Source organism: Neomonachus schauinslandi, chromosome 1 (genome assembly GCF_002201575.2).
Source record: "Neomonachus schauinslandi chromosome 1, ASM220157v2, whole genome shotgun sequence".
NCBI classification, from domain to species: Eukaryota; Metazoa; Chordata; class Mammalia; order Carnivora; family Phocidae; genus Neomonachus; species Neomonachus schauinslandi.
Genome location: NC_058403.1, coordinates 81,591,714 through 81,612,603, shown reverse-complemented (window position 1 = coordinate 81,612,603; position 20,890 = coordinate 81,591,714). Strand labels below are relative to the sequence as shown.

Sequence of the window (20,890 nt, the reverse complement as noted above, 5' to 3'; positions counted from 1 at the left end):
AGCAATTTGTCACATGCAAGACATTTTTTAAAAATTTTATCTCTGATCTTTACATATATATATATATCTGATCTTTATATATATATATAAAATATATATATATATATATATATTTTAGAGAGAGAGTGAGTACACACATGCTGAGGGGAGGGTCAGGGGGAAAGGGAGAGAGAATCCCAAGCAGGCTCCATGCCCAGCACAGAGCCTAATGCAGAGATTGATCTCACAACCCTGAGATCATGACCTGAGAGGAAATCAAGAGTTGGACACTTAACCGACTGAGCCACCCAGGCGCTCCAAGACATTTTCAATAAGATTAATAGTTGATTTCTTATCAGAAACTATGGAGGCCACAAAACAGTACATGACATATTCAAAATGCTTAAATAAAATGACTGGCAACCAAGAATTCTATATCTATGGCCAACTGATTTTCAACAAGGGTGCTGTCTTAGTTCAGGCTGCTATAACAAAGTACCACAGACTGGGCAGCTTATATACAACAGAAATCTATTTCTCACAGTTCTGGAGGCTTGGGAGTCTGAGATCACAGTGCCAGCATGGTTGAGTTCTGGTGAGGATCCTCTTCTGGGCTGCAGATTGATGACTTCTCATTATATCCTCACATAGCAGAGAGTAGACAGAGGAAGCAAGTTCTCTCATGGCACTTATAAGGGCATTAATCCTATTCATGATGGCTCAACTCTTATAATTTCATCTACTCCTAATTACCTCCCTAAGTCTTCACTTTCTCATACCATTGGGTAAAGTTCTAACATGAAATTTAGGGGAACACAAACATTGTTATGGCACTTGAGTCCCTAACAAGTGTCAAGACCATTCAGTGGAGTATAGAATAGTCTTTTTAACAAACGGTTCAGGAACAGCAGGATATATATACACAGGTGGAAAAATAAACTTAGATCCCTAATTCACACCTTATACAAAAATTAACTCAAAATGGATCAAAGAGTTAAAACTAAATTTTTGGAAGGGAACACAGGTGTAAATCTTGGATTAGGCAATGGTTTCTTAGATATGACACCAAAACACAAGCAACTAAAGAAAAAATAGATAAATTAGACTTCATCAAAATTAAAAACTTTTGTGCTTCAAAAGACATCATCAAGAAAATGAAAAGACAGTCCACAGAATGGGAAAAAATACTTGTAAATCATATATTTGATATGAATCTAGTACCCAGAATATATAAATAATTTTTACAACCATAAGAAGGCAAATAACCTATTTAAAAAATGAACAAAGAAGTTGTATAGACATCTCTTCAAAGGAAATACACAAATGGCCAATAAGCACATGAAAAGATGCTCAATATCACTAGCATTAGGGAAATGAAAATCAAAACCACAATGAGTTACCACTTCACACCTACTGGGGTGGGAAGAAAGATGAAGACGAAGACGAAGACGAAGAAAAAGAAGAAGAAGAAGAAGAGGAGGAGGAGGAGGAGGAAGAGAAAAAAGAAGAAGGAGGAGGAGGAGAAGACAACAATCACAAGTGTCAGGGAGGGGAGAAAATGGAACACTTATACACTGCTAGTGCGAACAAGAAATGGTGCTACTACTTTAGAAAACAACTTGGAAGTTCCTCAAAAAATTAACATAGGTTTACCATTTGGCCCAGCAATTATTTATATACATACATATTTTTTCAGAGGTTCACACAAAAACTTGTACACAAGTTCCCATAGCAGCATTATTCACAATACCCCCAAAATGGAAACCACCCAAATATCCAACAACTTATGAATGGATAAACAAATATGCTATATCCATACAATGTACTATATTTTGGCCATGGAAAGGAATGAAGTACTGAGACAAACCACAACATGGATGAACACTGAAAAAATTATGCTGAGTGAAAGAAACTAGACAGAAAGTGCCATATTTTATATGATTTCATTTATGTAAAATGTCCAGAATAAGAAAATCCATACAGATAGAAAGTAGATTAGTGGTTGCCAGGGGCAGAGGGGAGGAGGGAGGCGACGGGGAATGACTGCTAATGGGTACTGGATTTTTTTGTTGGGGAGGGTGATGAAAATGTTCTGGTGATGGTTGCACAACCTTGTGACTAGACTAACACCCATGGAATTGCACACTTTAAGAGAGTGCATTTTATGGCATGTTAATTATATCTCAGCTTTAAAAAAAGCAGTACAGCTTCTGAAAGTAGTATTGGCCGATTAAGTCCCCATTAACATAATCTTGGGTGGCTTTGGGATTTGGGGTTGAGAAAGTTGATCTTGGCATTTAGGTATGTGGGGGAAAACAGTTGAAAGGGACACATCCACACACAACCACAAAAAAAAAACCCACACGACTTAAAGCAAGCACAGGTGCTTCCAGGTACCATGAAAATGGGGCCCACGGTTATTTTCCTGGCAAACCATTTCCTTTACAATATCCCCAATGTGCATACCCACCACAAATTTGGAATCAGTATGACTCTCCAGACTAAAGCTAGCAAGTAACCTTACCTTTGTTATTGTTTTGTTGTTCCAGCAGTAATTGACTTATTTCTGAAAACCAACAATCTCTGATTTCTTTTGAAGCTGCCTGCAAGTTGCGGATAAGAAGATACTATGAGTATCAGATCACCTGGAGCATTAACTGGGCGGGGTTTTTATTCTCTGGGTGACCTCTAGAATAATGAGATAGAAAACACTTGCCAAGTCATGGGAACACAGGAAAGAGTAGCAGACACCCATGGGGAAGACGTGAGCTTTACCTGCAGGATGTATTTCTCGAGTCCATTTCGGTTGGCAATTTCAAACTTTCGGCTGCTCCCCCTTCCAAGCTGGCGAATTGAAAGTGTCATCAACTATTGTAAAGAAAGAAGAAAAACTGCTGTACTATCATTTTCTGATTTTAAAATTGTCCCTGTCAGCCACTCTGGTTCTTTCTACCCTCGATAGCTCTCTTCTTCCATCTTCCTTCCGTGTGTTTTGTTGTCCTCTGTTAATGGTCCCAGGGAGCATAGAGCACAAGCACAGTGTGGCACAGTGTCATCTGTCCTCTCTTTCAGGGGACAACACAGACTGCATCTTTCCGTATGTAGGGCTGGAGCCCTCAACCTTTAAGCAAAGAGATCATCTCTCCTTTAACACCTAACTATCTCACAAATCTGTACATAATAGTAACTGAATTAGTATCCATTAAGAAACATAAATAACAAAAGCTACCATAAATAATTAACAACTTTAATCACAAGAGCACAGATGTGTGTGTATGTGTGTGCATGTATGCACACATGTGTGCGGTATGTGTGTGGTGGTGTGGGGGTGGTCTCATCACCACCTATGAAATAATTCCTACACAGGCTAGAGATGATGTTTGGTGTGGACATGGGTTCCTAGACCTCCAGAGTCTTTGCCAACCCTAGTATGCAAAGATGTGTGGCTGAGAAGGACAAGTAGGAGATGAATTCCAGCCCATGTGCTAATCACCAAATCTTTCACCCCTCTGCCTGCAGGGTACTTTCCTAAATCGTTTGTCAGGACAGCTGCCATATGGTCCCTGTTCTCTACCTAGCACAAAGGCACCTTTATGCCGGCCCTGGCCTGGTCCGGTGACTGATTACCAGCTGACTTTGGAGTTAGAAAGGCCTGGGTGCAGAGTCTAGTTCTGTTGTGTGGCATTTGGCAAGTTAACCTCTCCTCTCTAGGCTTCAGTTTCCTTATCTGTAAAATAAGGATAACGATTTTTCTCTCCCTAGGGCCATGCTGCTTCTCAAGTGCAACAGGACCCCTTACCTTCATAGATTTCTTAAAGCTGTAATGAGGAGCGAGGCCCTGGTCACTGGGCTCCATTCGAATCTTACAGAACACGATTCCCCTTTCAAATAGATAGATTTGCCTTTGGCTGGGCTTAAATCGGATAAAATCCTTCATTTTATAACGATCCTTGTGAACTGTCCAGACGTTGAAAGAGCCATGCATCAACAGCTTGCCCAGTTTCCTGATATCGTCCTTTGGGGAAGATAGACATACATAAAAAGAAGCTGTTACATTACTTGACAGGGAAAGAACTCTTAAGGGTCTGTTTTCAAATTATAAAGTATGCTTATTTGAAGTTGACAATTTAAAAAGTGCCAAACAGGCTCATCTGTCACTAAATCAAAACTATAATTTTGTGAACTTCACTGAGCATGACACCATTCAGTTATGTAGGTCTGCGCAAGGTAATAAACACAAAGCATGTTAGAAATACTTGAACTAAAGATATTGGTACTCTGATATTTTTGTCTTTGTAATTAATTTTAGCTAGCAGAATTCTATTTCCTCTTCTTGGTTTTTGATACATGACAGTCTACTTTAGAAGGGCAAGAAATTAACATTTAAGTATGTTCAGGAGAGACAGAATTTTTGCTGCATTATGGACCTAATTCCATAATCATCCATGAGCTCTTTCTGCATCCCAACATCTGCTTCTGTTCGGGTATGAGCACCTGAGAACATGAGATTTGTTTTGCAAGCAAAAAAGCTTCATATAACCTAATCTTCATAACATTGTAATGAAAATAACAATGACATTCAACTTCGCATTTCTCAGAGTAAGTGGACAGGGCAAAGATAATCCCAAATGACAAAATTTTTCAGAAAGTCTACTTGGCTTCAGGGCACATTTTATGCCTATCCATCCACCAGCAAACCCATCTTTCGCATATGTCTGGTTGAAAGTCCAAATGGGTGACCCTGCCTTCTCTGAGCTCTCTCCAAAGGGTAGTGGGGTGAGATGAGCTAAGAACGTTGTATTTTATCTGGTATTTTTTGAAAATTAGATCACTTGAAGCAGATAATCAAGAATTTATTTCCCAAAAGGAAAAGGCCAAAAGGAGAAAATTATTTGAACAGGACCAGGACAGAGAAATTTCCCTGAGTTATGTCTAGCTGAAATAAATCTCTACAATTTCTGAGTTAATACTAGAAATATGTACATTATTTATAATTGGGTATTTTAATAATTTATTACTTATATTGAACAAACTGTGAATATTGTTTTAAAAATAATTTATTGCACTTCTGAAATTCTAAAATAAAAATTTCAAGAGCATAAACTGTACTCATTTCTATGGTGCTTGTACAGGCATAGTTTCTGTGCTATTTTTCTCTTTATGCTTTGTAAAATTTATATGTGTAAAATGTGGTGAATGAACCTCTCAGTGAGGAATAAAGAGCCCCCAGCATAACGACTGCTCTCCTAAAAGCACGATACTCCTGCTTTAGTTACACAGGCTCAGCTTGACCGTGCTCTGAGACAGATGGGTGATGGGTTCATGAGGACCCTTGAGAAATTCTTCACTTTATCCACATCCTTCCAGGAGCTACTCCAGCTCTCAGTGATTGCATTCCCTTTTAAACCCATTCCGTTTCTACTATATAGACATAAATAATGCAGGAAATTTGTTTTCGTCAAGGTGACTGGCAAAAGTTGGTGCTTAATGTTTGCCACATAAACTACAACCAATAGTTTCTATTTTATTTTTTAAAAGATTTATTTATTTGAGAGAGAGAGAGAGAGAATGAGTGGGAGGGACAGAGGGAGAGAGAATTTCAAGCAGACTCTGCTCTGAGCACAGAGCACGATGCGGGGCTTGATCCCATGACCCTTAGATCATGACCTGAGCCAAAACCGAGTCTGAAGCTTCACCGACTGCATAGTTTTTAATTTTTTTTTTTTAAGATTTATTTATTTATTTATTTATTTATTTGAGAGAGAGAGAATGAGAGACAGAGCGCATGAGAGGGAGGAGGGTCAGAGGGAGAAGCAGACTCCCCGCCGAGCAGGGAGCCCGATGCGGGACTCGATCCCGGGACTCCAGGATCATGACCTGAGCCGAAGGCAGTCGCTTAACCAACTGAGCCACCCAGGCACCCCATAGTTTTTATTTTAAAATGTACTTATACTCCACCTCATTTCAAAAATTTGATCTCTCTTATAAAAATATATACATTATAGGCAGACAGAAAATAACCAATGTACTTAGGGTGAAAAAAGATAAAAAAAAATAAGATGAAGAGGTTGCACATAAAACCCCTATAATAAAGCTATGTAAACCTACTGTAGACTAGGCTAGGACCTTCTAGTGGGCCCTACAGAGGGAAACACAGGGAGTCGTATGATACATTATGTTCAAAGACACACCTAAACCAGTTGTTCAGAAAATGTACAGCAATTCCTATTAATAGGACATGAGATAAATTTCTCCCATGGGTCCTGGTCCTCATAAAGAGCCACTGAGTCAAATACTGAGCCTGTCCTCAGCCACATCCCAGAATAGCTAAACAAATGGATTTTAGGTAAAGCTGTTCCTGACAACACATTTGGTGAATGTGGAGGCATTACTTCAAAGCACAGTTGTTAAAAGCAATTCTAAAAGAAGCCAGAATAGAGAACCCAGAAATGGACCTTCACCTCTGTGGTCAACTAATCTTCGACAAGGCAGGAAAGAATATCCAATGGGAAAAAGACAGACTCTTCAACAAATGGTGCTGGGAAAATTGGACAGCCACTTGCAGAAGAACGAAACTGGACCATTTCCTTACACCATACAAAAAATAGACTCAAAATGGATGAAAGACCTAAATGTGAGACAGTAATCCATCAAAATCCTTGAGGAGAACACAGGCAGCAACCTCTGTGACTTCTTGCAAGATACATCTCCAAAGGCAAGGGAAAAAAGGCAAAAATAAACTATTGGGACTCCATCAAGTTAAAAAACTTTTGCACAGCAAAGGAAACAGTCGACAAAACCAAAAGACAACCTACAGAATGGGAGAAGATATTTGCAAATGACACATCAGTTAAAGGGCTAGTATCCAAAATCTATAAAGAACTTATCAAGCTCCACACCCAAAGAACAAAGAATCCAGTCAAGAAACAGGCAGAAGACACGAACAAACATTTCTCCAAAGAAGACATACAAATGGCCTACAGACACATGAAAAAATGTTCAACGTCACTTCTCATCAGGGAACTACAAATCAAAACCTCAATGAGATACCACCTCACACCAGTCAGAATGGCTAAAATTAACAAGTCAGGAAAAGACAGATGTTGGCGAGGATGCGGACAAAGGGGAACCCTCCTACACTGTTGGTGGGAATGCAAGCTGGTGCAGCCACTCTGGAAAACAGTATGGAGGTTCCTCAGAAAGTTGAAAATAGAGCTACCCTATGACCCAGCAATTGCACAACTGGGTATTTACCCCAAAGATACAAATGTAGGGACCCAAAGGGGCATATGCACTCCAATGTTTATAGCAGGAATGTCCACAATAGCCAAACTATTGAAAGAGCCAAGAAGTTCATCAACAGATGAATGGATAAAGAAGATGTGATATATATATATAATGGAATATTATGCAGCTATAAAAAAAACCCGAAATCTTGCCATTTGCAACGACGTGGATGGAACTAGAGGGTATTATGCAAAATAAGTCAATCAGAGAAAGACAGGTATCATATGATCTCACTGATATGAGGAATTTGAGAAACAAGACAGAGGATCATAGGGGAAGGGAGGGAAAAATGAAACAAGATGAAACCAGAGAGGGAGACAAACCATAAGAGACTCTTAATCTCAGGAAACAAACTGAGGGTTGCTGGAATGGAGGGGGCGGGGAGGGATGGGGCGGCTGGGTGATGGACATTGGGGAGGGTGAGTACTATGGTGAGTGCTGTGAATTGTGTAAGACTGATGAATCACATACCTGTACCCCTGAAACAAATAATACATTATATGTTAATAAAAATTTTTTAAAAAAAAAGAGTCAATGCTCTTCCTGGTCTTACTGTTCCAATCACAGCCTAGAAGTTCCTCTGACTTGTCATTTCTGGAATTCTTCAGCTCATTTCTGGCTTTATCCTTGGCCCATTCACTCCTCCCCACCTACCCTTGGAGGTGAGTCTCTCCCTCCTCTATCTTTTGATTCCTGTTTCTTAAACATCCGTGGGGAAGGAGGAGGTTTGAGACCAGCCAGCTGTGGGGTGGGTATTTACCCCAAAGATATAAATGTAGTGACCCGAAGGGCACCTGCACCCCAATGTTTATAGTAGCAATGTCCACAATAGCCAAACTATGGAAAAAGCCCAGATGTCCATCGACAGATGAATGGATAAAGAAGATGTGGTATATATATATATACAATGGAATATTACTCATCCATCAAAAAAAAAAAAGAAATCTTGCCATTTGCAACAACGTGGTTGGAACTAGACAGTATTATGCTAAGCGAAATAAGTCAATCAGAGAAAGACAGTTATCATATGATCTCACTCATATGTGGAAGTTAAGAAACAAAACAGAGGATCATAGGGGAAGGGAGGGAAAAAGAAAACAAGATGAAAGCAGAGAGGGAAACAAACCACAAAAGACTCTTAACCATAGGAAACAAACTGAGGATTGCTGGAGGGGAGGAGTGTGGGGGGATGTAGTAACTGGGTGATGGACATTTAGGAGGGCATGTGATGTAATGAGCACTGGGTGTTATATAAGACTGATGAATCACTGAACTCTACCTCTGAAACTAAAAATACATTATATGATAATTAATTGAATTTAAATTGAAAAAATAGGGGACTGCCTAAATAAATAAACAGAATTAAAAATAAAATTAGTGGAGACATAAAACATAGGCATATCATTACATTTTATTAATAAAGGTTGTCTAAAAATAAAAATAAATAAAAACTTTTAAAAATTTTAAAAGAAAAAAATAAAAATAAATAAATAAAAGAAGCCAGAATGATGGGGGGGTGGGGAACAAATCCCAGTGTGCACTCTCTAATGACCCGTAGAGGGCTGGGTGAGGTTAGTTAAGGTGTCTGCCGAGGCCATGGGCTGCAGAGGAAACTGCCCTGTCTATAGCCCTGCTGAAGAGGCAACCTTAGGAAGTGATGTTGCCTTTATCCCCTCGGCTCTCTCCTCCTCATCCCTCCAGCAGCCATAGCTGTTTGCACCTCAGTAGGCAACTGACCAATGGTTACGAATCCAGAGAGGGGCCAGTCCCTCACCACAGAGGCCAATCTGATCCCTGTCTGAACTGAGGCTGTAGGCAGCAGGAGTTGTAGCTGTGAGATGCTTTATAAGAGGGTAGGACGTGGAATAAACAATAAGGTAGCCAAGCAATAAAGAAAGTGAGTCACCAGAAAAGCAGAAACTATGAGGAAGAGGGAAAGACGCCGATGGAGGGAAAGAACCAGACAGCAGGTGGTAAGAGAAGACAGCAGGTGTGTGGATGTACCTGGCACATACAGGCAGAACACACAGGTAAGAACCCCCACTCTCTCCCAAGCCAAGGCCCCAGAACTCCTATGGGTCCTGGAATTGTCCCATTCCCACCTCCGTGAGCCTGGCTTTGTCATTGTGCTGGCTCTTCCCAAGGCTCTGTGGTCACCTATTCCAGTAAGCCCATCATTTCTGAAGGTCACTGGAGGGAATTGCTGGGTCTTTTGAGCCCAGCTGCAACAGAAGGGTTGCATGTGACGGGATTGGACATCTCAATACTGAAGGCCCACCTTGCAGTGGCTGAGGGTGTGTGCCCCATGCAGTGCTGATGCAGGGCAGGTGCATGCATATTACCACCAGCCAGGATGCATGCCTGCATGGAGGCAACCCCACCTCCCAAGGGAAAGGGCAGGGGGAGTTCCCCTGAGCAAGACCAAAGACACATTTGGTCATCTTTTCAACCATATGTATCCTTTCTTTCCAATCAGACTGCACTTGGTCCCAAGGCCAGAGACCATGTGCATGACTCTTGCAGATATATGTCCCCTAGACACGTAGTATTTATTCATTTACTGGCATGAGTGCCTGGGAGGACATGAGTCTAAATGCTCAGCACCGTGAGGAAACTAATTCAGTAATGCCCCAGTACTACGTTGAACAGTGTCTCACAAAAAACTCATGTCCACCTGGGACCTCAGAATGTGATCTTATCTGGAAATAAGGTCTTTGCAGATGTAATGAGCTAAAATGAAGTCCTACTGGATTAGGGTGGGTCCAAATCCATGACTGGTGTCCTCATGAGAAGAGAAAACAGAGACACAGACACATACATAGAGAAGCCAGTCATGAAGACAGGCAGAAGTTGGAGTCATGTAGCTGTAAGCCAAGGAACGCCAAGCACTGTGGGCAATGACTAGAAGCCAGGAGAGAAACAAGGAAGGATACTTTCCTGGAGCCTTCAGAGGATGCAAAGGCCTGATAACACCTTGATTTTGGACTTCTAGCCTCCAGAACTGTGGAGCTTTGTTATGGCAGCTCTAGGAAATGAATATATCTGCAACCAGTTTTTCCACTAGTGATGGCCATCACTTGTGTGTGTTGAATCTAATGGATATGAACTCAGAGATACAACACCGTTTGGTATTGGCTACCCCAAACAAAAAAGCAAGTGAAAAGTCAGATGGCCTCTTCCATATGGGAAATAATGGCAAAATAAACTAGTAAATGTTACCACTTTTTGTGTGTAGAATTTTGTAGGTAAGAGCTCTAGTTTAAGAATTTCAAATGTGACTACATCAGCCAAATGAAGGATCTGGCTGAGAGAGTGTCTGGTGAAGCTGGCTTCCAGAAAGAGACCACTTTTGGGTGCCCAGCTTTTCATTCCTGGCAGTGACAGCAATGTGGCCGAGCTATATACTTCTTGCACAAAGAAGGAGGGAACATCTGGATAAAGGAATCAGCACAAAGCCAGTCCAGAAACGAAAAGCAGAAACTGTATGACAGAGGAACCCGTAATTATAATCACTAGAAGCAAAAGGGTTCCCTCCTTTCCAAACTGATCAAGTATCCAAATGAGTCAGCTCTGAGGGCCCTTTATTCAGCATCTCCCAGGTGCCAGGCACGATGCAAGGTGCTTTTATTATGACTTAATCCTCATTTACTCCTCACAACCACTCTTGACATAGGTGTCTTGAGCATGGGAAGATGTGTGGGCAATCCCACGGAGTCGTTAAGATTATTTACTCGGCTTTATCTCTGCAGCCAACATTCTGCCCAGGGAAGTGGAGACCGAATCAGAAATAAAAAACCTGGCCTTAGCCCACAAAACTTGCAATAAAAATACTTCCTTTATTGAATGACATAAATTTGTTCCAGAAAATAAAAATGTTTCATTCAACCTTTATTATTCAACTTCAGAACTTGTTCCTGACCAGCCAGAATTTAAAAGGATCCTACATATATTTCTTTTTTTTTTTTTTAAAGATTTTTTTATTCATTTGACAGAGAGACACAGCTGGGGGAACACGAACAGGGGGAGTGGGAGCGGGAGAAGCAGGCTTCCCGGTGAGCAGGGAGCCTGATGTGGGGCTCGATCCCAGGACCCTGGGATCATGACCTGAGCCGAAGGCAGATGCTTAACTGACTGAGCCACCCAGGCGCCCCTACATATCTCTATTTTATGGGTTAGATTGAATAGAGGGGAAACTTTTTTTTTTTTTTTTTTGCCAATGGAAGGAAGTAAATGACATCTCAGTGTTCCACAAAACAAACTTTCTTAAAACAAAAAAACTTTAAAATTCCTGTGATTGAATTAAATCGAGAACTGAGTGTACACAACAGGACTAAAATGTAAATATCAGGAGGGAATTTTTTTTCTAGTTGTTTTAATTATGCATTCACCCACTCAGGTTCAATGTCTTTCCTTTTCAAAACCAGGTCAATATTGGATGTCAAGTAGAGAAACTAACAGTTAAGTTCTGGGTTCATCCACCCACTCAGCATGTGATTTTCAGCACCTTGTGGTAAGGTTCTACAAAGCTGAGTCAAAGAATCTTAGAATCATTACATGTGAGTTAGGAGTAGCTGAGCTGTTAGTAGACTCTAAACAAAATCAGACGAAGAATGCATTGAGAGAATGAGTGGCACTCTGGATAGGGAGTGAAGAGATCCAAGAAGTGGTCCAAGCTGATGCACAGTGTGGTCTTGGGTGAGTTAACTCTTCTTTCTGTGGATCTACTCATGAATCAGAAAGGGAAAATTTCACTGCCTGCTCTTCCTTAATTCAATAGGATTATACAAAACTGTCAGGGTAAAGTAGCTAATGTACTAGATGTAAAGCAAGTTAAAATCTTAGTGAAAAAACAACAACAGAGTTTATGTCAAAGGTGCAATTCTGAGGACATATGGGAGAAAAAAGTTCTTTGCATTTGATGTAAAGAATCTCTACAATTCTATAAGCTGGTTCATCTTATTTGCATGCAAGCTGGCTTGGAATGAAATTAGAGTAGATTGCTATTTACTCACATTTTACTAATTATTTTCTCGTAACTTCCTCCCCCTCTGATACTTACACTCAGAATAATAACTGGGAGTTTCCTGCTCTGTGAATGGTTTCCGGGACATTCATTTGATTCAGGGAAGTGTATATCTAATAGGGGTCGCTGACATGTGTTCAGACATAAAAAGAGCAGAAAGATGTCCCAAAATGATTAAATAAATGGCTCCCTTGAGTTTCCTTAAATGAAGAAGGAAAAAATTATTACCAAGAAAATGATCCCCTCTCACGCATACCTTGTGGTTCATGAATACCCTCCTGAATCATTCATCAGTAGTACACAGAGAGCACTCTTGAGTCCCAGGGGACTGTAACAGCATCACTACCTGGATCACTGTGGGCCCAGTGGGGCTGCTTCTGAGATGCTGGCCAGAGAAATACCAGGAGGGAGGGAAATAAAAAGATCATGGGGGTTTTTTGCCCCAATTAATTTGCATGGCTTGACTTAGGGCCAGGAAAGAAAAGAGTCATTTCTTTTGCCCAGACCTCAATGAACAGTATGTTAAAGCCAGGTAAAAAGGAAAAGGAAAAAGAGAGAAGGAAAAGTGTCTGTCTGAAGTGTAATCCTCAAAATGCTTCATCCCTGTGTGGTAGACAGAATAGCCTTCCAAAGAGGTCCGCATCCTAACCCCTGGAATCTGAGAATATGTCAGGTTACATGACAAATGGGAATTAAGGTTGCAGATGGAATTAGGATTGTTCATCAGCTGACTTCGAGATAGGCCGACTTCGAGATAGATGGATGAATGGGTGAGTCCAATGTAATCACAGAGTCCTCAAAAGTGGAAGAGAAGCAGAAGAGAAGGTCAGGATGATGTGAGTCAAGAAGAACTTTGACAATGGAAGGAGAAACCATGAGCCAGGGGATGTGTGGTGCCTTGGTAAGCTGGACAAGGCAAGGAAACAGATTCTCTCCCAGAGCCTCCCAAAAGGAAAGCAGACAGGGTGCCTGGGTGGCTCAGTCGTTAAGCGTCTGCCTTCGGCTCAGGTCATGATCCCAGGGTCCTGGGATCAAGCCCCGCATCGGGCTCCCTGCTCAGCAGGAAGCCTGCTTCTCCCTCTCCCACTCCCCCTGCTGTGTTCCTGCTCTCGCTCTCTGTCAAATGAATAAATAAAATCTTTAAAAAAAAAGGAAAGCAGACACCTTGATTTTAGCCTAGTGAGACTGTGTTATATTTCTGACCAGTGGAACTATAATATAATACATTTGTGCTGCTCTAAGCCACTAAGGTTGTGGTAATTTGTTATGACAAAGATGAAAAACTAATCCACCTGAGTCAAGATCTAGAGCACCCCCCCAGTGAAACCCAGCTGAATAGTAATGATGTTCCAGTCCCAAGGAGCTCATCTGGTTCCAGAGGGTGGCCTGCCTAGAATTCCTGGGACTGACCCGCTCAGAGTTTACCCTCATGCCCGTGTTGAGAGGGCTAAACTCCCTAGCACTGCCTCTTCTGGTATTTTTCTTCAACCATTTGGATTACAGCATATACGATATATTCTTGTTGGTCCTCTTCTGAGATCTGTGACATAAAAATGGAGTTAGACTTTCACTTAGGACCCATTTTCAAAGGACTTTGCACAGAGAAAATCTGAGGCAAGAAGGAAAATCTTTCAATCTTTTAATAGTGCCATGAGTCAGAGAATAAATTACTCCTTCAGCACCTTCCTCTGCCCATCTATGTTCTGGCCTCTGAGTTCCTGGTCGTTCCAGAGTGTGGGTCAGTCTCAACATTCAGGACCCCAAGGAATCAAACCCAAGACTCCTGAAAATGCTGAGAGGCTGCCTGGATTCCCACAGCACAGATTTGCTGCACAATTTAGGCTACTTTCCTCAGAGTCAGATTCCTTCACCATGGGTCACCTCTCTACCTTTGCCACAGCATCTCCTACCTTTGTAATATTATGCCTGCCCTTTGCTAAACTGTTCCCACACTTGCTACAGCCCGTACCGGACATCCAGTGACTGCTGCCAGGTCCACAGCCAACTCACAGGACTTGATCAAATCCTCCATCATGGCCAAAGCTTGCTGTAGTTCAGCTGAGAATGCGGAATCCTTGGTCCTCTTTGGCCCATTCTGCGGAAACCAAATGCCTTGTTGGAAATCAAAAGGTAAACCATCTAACCAAGTGAACCAGGGAAACAGGACAGAAATAAGGAGCCATGGATCCAGCCAGCACAGAGACGGAGAAGGTGGATACATGGATCTCTTGCCCTGCTCCCAAAGAATGGTGGCTAAAGATACTTGCTGGTTTACATATATGATATACACACTAGCAAAATCATCGACCACACCTTCTGTACATGGCACTCATGAAGAATGGAGTTCATAAAATCATGGACATCATGCTGCATAAGAAACATACTGACCTTATTAAAGCATGGAAAACCCAGACCCTTTAAATAGACTGCTCTTCCTTTTTACACCCCTAGCCCAGGAGCCTACTGAAAAGTAATATCTGAGTATCATATTCCTGAATGTAATGTGAAAGTCCTATTCTTATGGGTAAAATTATACTTAAAACCATCGCAGGGAGGATATTTGTAATCTATAGAAGCAGAGAATGAGCTTCCATGTGGAGGTTTACTCATGATTTACATGTAAATGCCTATTGAATTTGCCACCTCGAATCCCCACACCCCGCCCCAGCTCTGCCCTTCCTCCCTCTTCTCCTTCCCCAGTCTTTCTCACATTCTATCACCATTAAAGACACCAAAGAGATAAGCACCTCCCAGACAGGAAGACTCAGCATTGAGGGCAAATACTATAACTGCTAATTCAAGAGACCAATGTTCCAACTATTACTACTGAGATACTTAGGACATAATAGGGATGATTGTTTCAGTGTGCAAGTCTTTTGCTTACAGTTCCAGTATTTTATTCCCCTGCTACCTACGTGGCATATTTATCTGTTCTATGGTAAATACCAACAAAAAATTTTTGGTTTCTTCCTTTTTTTTTCTTTTTAACATATCAATTTCTATAACAAAAAACAGACAGCTCTTTGCCGCCCCCCCCCCTCCCTGTATAGTCCCATCTCTTTTTGTCCTCTACGTGTGATATAAGCAAAGGTTTGTGTGTTCTCCTGATCTCTGCCTAAGCACTGAGGATTAGCTTCTTTCGATCAGAGATACGAGTGACAGGGCCGATGAATGGGAGGGAACACGCTGCTTCCACTCAACAATCTGCCATGGATTCTTACCCTCTCACTCATATAAACATGCTCCAGGCGCTGGGAGAAGACGACAGACTCTCACCTGAGTTTTTTGTAATATATCAATAAAGGATTACATTCTTACACCAGGGGTCTTCCTCTTTACCCAACGCTTAAAACGCAACTTCCTTTTAGAGACTCAACTGTTCCAATTCTCTCTCCTTCCCACTAACCCTCCTCCCATAAACATAGCAGGTAGCTACTTTTACATTGTGTAATGCAGGGCTCAGAAACATCCTTACAAACATTATTAAACTAACTCAGCCTAGCTCCCCTTGCTCCAGGCTATATTACCTGTGTCTTGAGCTTCTCTTAATTTCAAGGAGTCCCTACCATATATACTGAGCAGAGAAGGACTGCTCCTCATGTTTTTCTTGTTAAAATTAGAATATTCTATAGAAAATTTAAAAGAAACCCCACTCCTAAGTCACAGATTTCTTCCCAGTACGGTATGGTCACCATTTCTTCCGAGGGAACCTTGGCTGTCTTAGAATTCACACCCACAAACACACTTAGAGGTGAACAGGGCATAATGTATACAAATCAGATATACTACGAAGCACAAACAAGTAAATATAAATCATACATAATCCTACCCTGCAGGAAAACCACAGCAGAGATTTTATCATATTTACTTCCAGTCTTTTATGTAAGCATTTTACACATTCACTTAATTTTGTATTCCTGTTAAAACATTTTTATGTGGAGGAAAATAAATATATTACTAGTTTTCCTGTTACAAAACCTCACTTTGAAATTGCCTTTAATTTTTTTGTTTTTTCTGTGACTACAAATTATAAGATACATGCTATTTTAGAAAATTTAAATAATAAAGATCATAAACAAGAAAAACAAAATTGCTATAAATCTGCCCACCCATAGACAAACACCCTTAATAGTTAGTTATATAAAACAATATTTATATACAGTACCTTAGCCAAGGCTCCTTCTTGGTCAGCGGAGTCTATCCCCAATTCCTCAGGAGACTCAAAATCCAGCAGACCCTGCATTAACCCAGAAGTCTTATTGGAAATCAAAAAGTAGAATGCCAACAAAATCTACTGTGCTATCTCCAGCCAATGCTAAATTAACAGAGGTTGTACTTTCCACACAGAATTATATTGGACACACTGTTTTGTAGCCTGTTTTTTCTCACTCAACAATGTATCATGAACATTTTTCCATGACATTATGTTTTATTTTTTTTATTTATTTATTTTTTAAAGATTTTATTTATTTATTTGACAGAGAGATAGCAAGAGCAGGAACACAAGCAGGGGGAGTGGGAGAGGGAGAAGCGGGCTTCCTGCTGAGCAGGCAGCCCGATGGGGGACTCGATCCTAGGACCCTGGGATCATGACCTGAGCCGAAGGCAGACGCTTAACGACTGAGCCACCCAGGCGCCCCATGACATTATGTTTTAAAACAAGTTTTTTAATTGTAGCAGTGTTGCATCCTGTAGATAAATCATAATTCATTAATCCCCCCTACTTTTAAACATTTAGGTTCAATAATTTTTTACAATAATAATAATGATCTTTGTGCTTTTTTCCTAAGGATAAGTTCCTAGAAGTGAAATTGTCAATGTTAAAAGTTCTTTTTTTTTTTTTTTAAGATTTTATTTATTTGTGGGGGGCGGGAAGCAGAGGGAGAGGGACAAGTAGACTCTGTGCTGAGCGTGGAGCCCAATGTGGGGCTTGATCTCAAGACCCTAAGATCATGACCTGAGCTGAAATCGAGAGTTGGATGCTTAACCAACTGAGCCACACAGGCGCCCCAATGTTAAAAATTCTGATGCATACTTCCAAGTTCTTTACAGAAGGACTGTGTTCCCACCAGTCATATATGAAAGTTTATTTCACCAGCCCCCACCCTACATGGAGTATTAACATTTAATCAAAAAGTTTTGCCAATTCAATCAACAGAGAAATCCTACCTCACTGTTGTTTTAATTTGAATTTCTCAAATAACTGGTGAGGTAGAACTTTCAAAACAAAAATGTTTGCTATTAACATTTATTCTTTTGTAAACTGCCTATGTCCTCCATTTATTTTTTAATTATTTTCTTTTTTATTTCAACTTTGAGGTATAATTGGCATATAAAATTGTTAGGTATTCAAAATGTATATGGTGATGATTTGATATATGTATATATTGTAAAAGGATTTCTTCCATCTAGTTAATTAACACATCATTACTTCACATATTTATCTTTTTTTTTTTTGTCAAGAACATTTAAGTCCCAGTCTTAGAAAATTTCAATTATATTATACACTGTTATCGACAGTCACCATGTTTTACATCAGATCCTCACACCTTATTCATCTTGTAAACTGAAAGCTTATATCCTTTTACCAACCTCTCCCTATTAATTCTTTTTTCTAATAGTAGTCTTTCATTTTTTTAAAGGAAGAAAAATGAATATCACTCCTATGACATGAGTCGCATTACACAGGAAATCAGCATAACCACCTATTCTAGAACATCCTTCCTATAATAAGCAAAATTTATTATAAACAAATAATGCACCATTTTCCAAATCACATCTTAAAATCCAGGTAAGAAAAATTCTCTACATTAAATTTGATAGTTTTGGGTGCCTTCGGCTCAGGTCATGTTAAGTGTCTGCCTTCAGCTCAGGTCATGACCCCAGGGTCCTGGGATCGAGCCCCTCATCGGGCTCCCTGCTCAGCGGGGAGTCTGCTTCTCCCTCTGCCCCTCCCCCTGCTTGGCTCTCTCTCTCTAATAAATAAATAAAATCTTAAAAAAATAAATAAATTTGATAGTTTCCATACATCACTTAGCCTCTGACATAAATCATGACCTCAATAAAAGTGAATTCATGTTGTCCCTAAATGCATCTATTTCTAATATATGCTAATAAATAATACATTGTTTAATCAGCTTGCCATGACTCATTAGACATTATGTACATTATGTATTCAAAAAACTCTGTCACAACTGTTAATTTTCATAATATCTCAGAAAAGATACGAAGCATTTCATAGGTATCATTTCTTTTTGTTTTGTTTTTCAAAATTATTAACTTCTATGAGCTCATTATTAAGATCTGTCCCGTATCTTGCTAATATTATATTTCACCCAATTTTTCATGTGTCTGTTTTTAATGGCATAATCTATCATTCCCTTCCCTTTCTTTTGTACTCAGAAAAAGCCTTCTCACACCAGGATTCCACGATCCTTTCTAAGCCATGAGGCCATCAGTCAGACACCCATGCTCCCAAAGAAGCTGATGGTAGGCCCTGCAGAATGAGCTCTGTCCCTCAGGGTGGAGAACACTACAAAGTTCTTCCTTTCTTCACAGGCGTGCCAGTGGTTTGGACTTGTTTTTCCAGCATGCAGCAAGCTTAGCTATGGGAAAAACTGGTTTGCCCTGAATAGCCTCTCATTGTTTCACACAGATCCCCGAGGAATATTTTATAGTGATTCTGTCTCGTTTCCTGAGTGACATGAAACTAACAAAATTCTCTAATTACTTTTAACATGTGTTACCTCGTTTATGCTCCCAAAAAGCATACCAGGAAAGGACTAGTACTACCTTCACTTCACAGCTGAGGCACCTGGGGCAGAGAGAGGTTAAGTAATTTGCCTGAGTTCATGCAGTCTGGAAGTGGCTGAGCTGGATCCACACCCCGGATGGCTAACTCCTCGGGCTGGGTTTCTAATCACTGCGCCCTATAGCCCTCTGTGTATGCTACAGAACTTTGCTCTTGCGGCAACATCGCTTCTGTGGGAAAACTCGGGCATTTCAGTACCCGACGGACCCAGACCGAGGTGGTGAAGACCCCCACTCGTCCTGCTCCTTGCTCACTGGGTAGGACTCGTCCAGCTCGGATGACAGTAAAGGTGGGTTGGTCAGAGGAGTGAGAGGGTCTACGTGAGCACTGTATGGAAACACACTCACAGATGCCCCTGGTGGAGGGAAGCAGTGGGGGCTCATCCCCGTTCCCACACTGCTGTGGCATCTCTATGGATAAAACAACGGAAGCTTCCTGGGGGTCAGCCCTGAGCGAGTTCTCTACAGGCATTACCCACTGGCTCCTCACAGCAATCCTCTGGAGGAGGTTCTAGTATCCCCAGCCGACACGTGAGAACACCAAGGCCTAAAACGTCCAGGAATGCCGCATGTGCTGATGGCACGGCCGGTCCGGCTGAGGCTGGGACTGCTGAGGCAAAGCGGAAAGGGGCAGCTTTTTCTGAGGGCAGAATGTTAGGCAATGAGCATAAGCTCCCCGAGCCTCAGTTTCTTCACACTCCAGAGTCTTTCTGGTGCGTCTGATTGTGGGGATTAAATAAGAAATACATATGGGAAGGTCCCCAGTAAACAGCAGGCTTGTGTTTTTTGTTTTTCATTTTTGTTGTTGTTGTTGTTGTTGTTTTGAGAGATAGTAGCCACTGGGCAAGAGCTGCTTATAAAGGTTAACTCAAAACACAAGTTGGAGAAGGGACCCAAACCTTTCCCTCAGCTCATAGGCGGGGAGGCAGCCTGATAGAGCCTTGTCTCCTGTTTGGGGTGTCTGGGAGTGCTCTCCTGCAGGTGTGCTGTCGGCAGACAGAGCACGGACCACCGAGGGGTTCAGCAGAGCAAAATTCCCTCTATGATGCTGCTCTTGAGAAAGATCCTTAATCGAGGGATGGAGGTAGATGTTGTAAAGGAGAAAAGACTCCAGTTTTGCCTTCTCCCTTCCATTGTTTTAATGCACAGAAAATTGTGACTTTGGGGAACATCACACCTCTTTTCTGAAGCAGATGGAGCAGATGATATCTTACCTGTAGATACCTTATATGAGAGGACAGGCTCTGGCTGCCTCCCCGCCCTCTCAGTTGCCAGCAATGTGGTGGCGTTCCCCTTTCTCCCTTTGCTCCCCAGGACCTCTCCTGCCCCAAACCAACCTCCTGAGAGATTCATGCCCTAGGCCGCATGTTGGACCAGCCAGGCTTCCAGGTCCCTTTCAACTCTCTGATTCTTTGGTCCTTCTCCTCACTGAGGTACGCTGCTTTGGACTTGGAGGACAGAAAAAACCTAAAGGAGAGACATATCCATATCTTCTCCTTTGAAGAGACGAAGTCACAGCTCTGCATGCCTAAGGAAAAGAGCATCATAGCACACGCATGTTTTCCCAGCACAGGAAAGCACTGTCTCATCGACTTTACCTTCAACAGCATCTGGTATTTTATAAGTCTCTGGCTTGGTCCTCGGAGATACTTAAAAAGAGGGAGATTGTGATCCAGTTGGCGCTGGCATACCTTTAAAAGCCAGACAGAAACAAATGTAAAACAAAAGCAACAACACACGGAGAGAACAAAGAGGCAGCACTTGAATACAAGAAATGAAAGAGGCTTTTGG

At 41.3% G+C, this 20,890-nt stretch overlaps 1 protein-coding gene across 1 annotated transcript in view; it reads right to left on the bottom strand.

The window, feature by feature from the left end:
* Positions 1-20,890, bottom strand: part of MCF2L2 (MCF.2 cell line derived transforming sequence-like 2) — a 236,007-nt gene that overhangs the window by 29,512 nt on the left and 185,605 nt on the right. The window contains exons 21-27 of the mRNA XM_044921376.1: positions 20,698-20,790; positions 16,455-16,526; positions 14,259-14,384; positions 3,779-3,994; positions 2,755-2,847; positions 2,504-2,582; positions 759-772 (exon numbers count right to left, since the gene is read on the bottom strand). Coding sequence (XP_044777311.1) covers positions 759-772; positions 2,504-2,582; positions 2,755-2,847; positions 3,779-3,994; positions 14,259-14,384; positions 16,455-16,526; positions 20,698-20,790 — 693 coding nt within the window. The remainder of the gene's footprint in view (positions 1-758; positions 773-2,503; positions 2,583-2,754; positions 2,848-3,778; positions 3,995-14,258; positions 14,385-16,454; positions 16,527-20,697; positions 20,791-20,890) is intronic.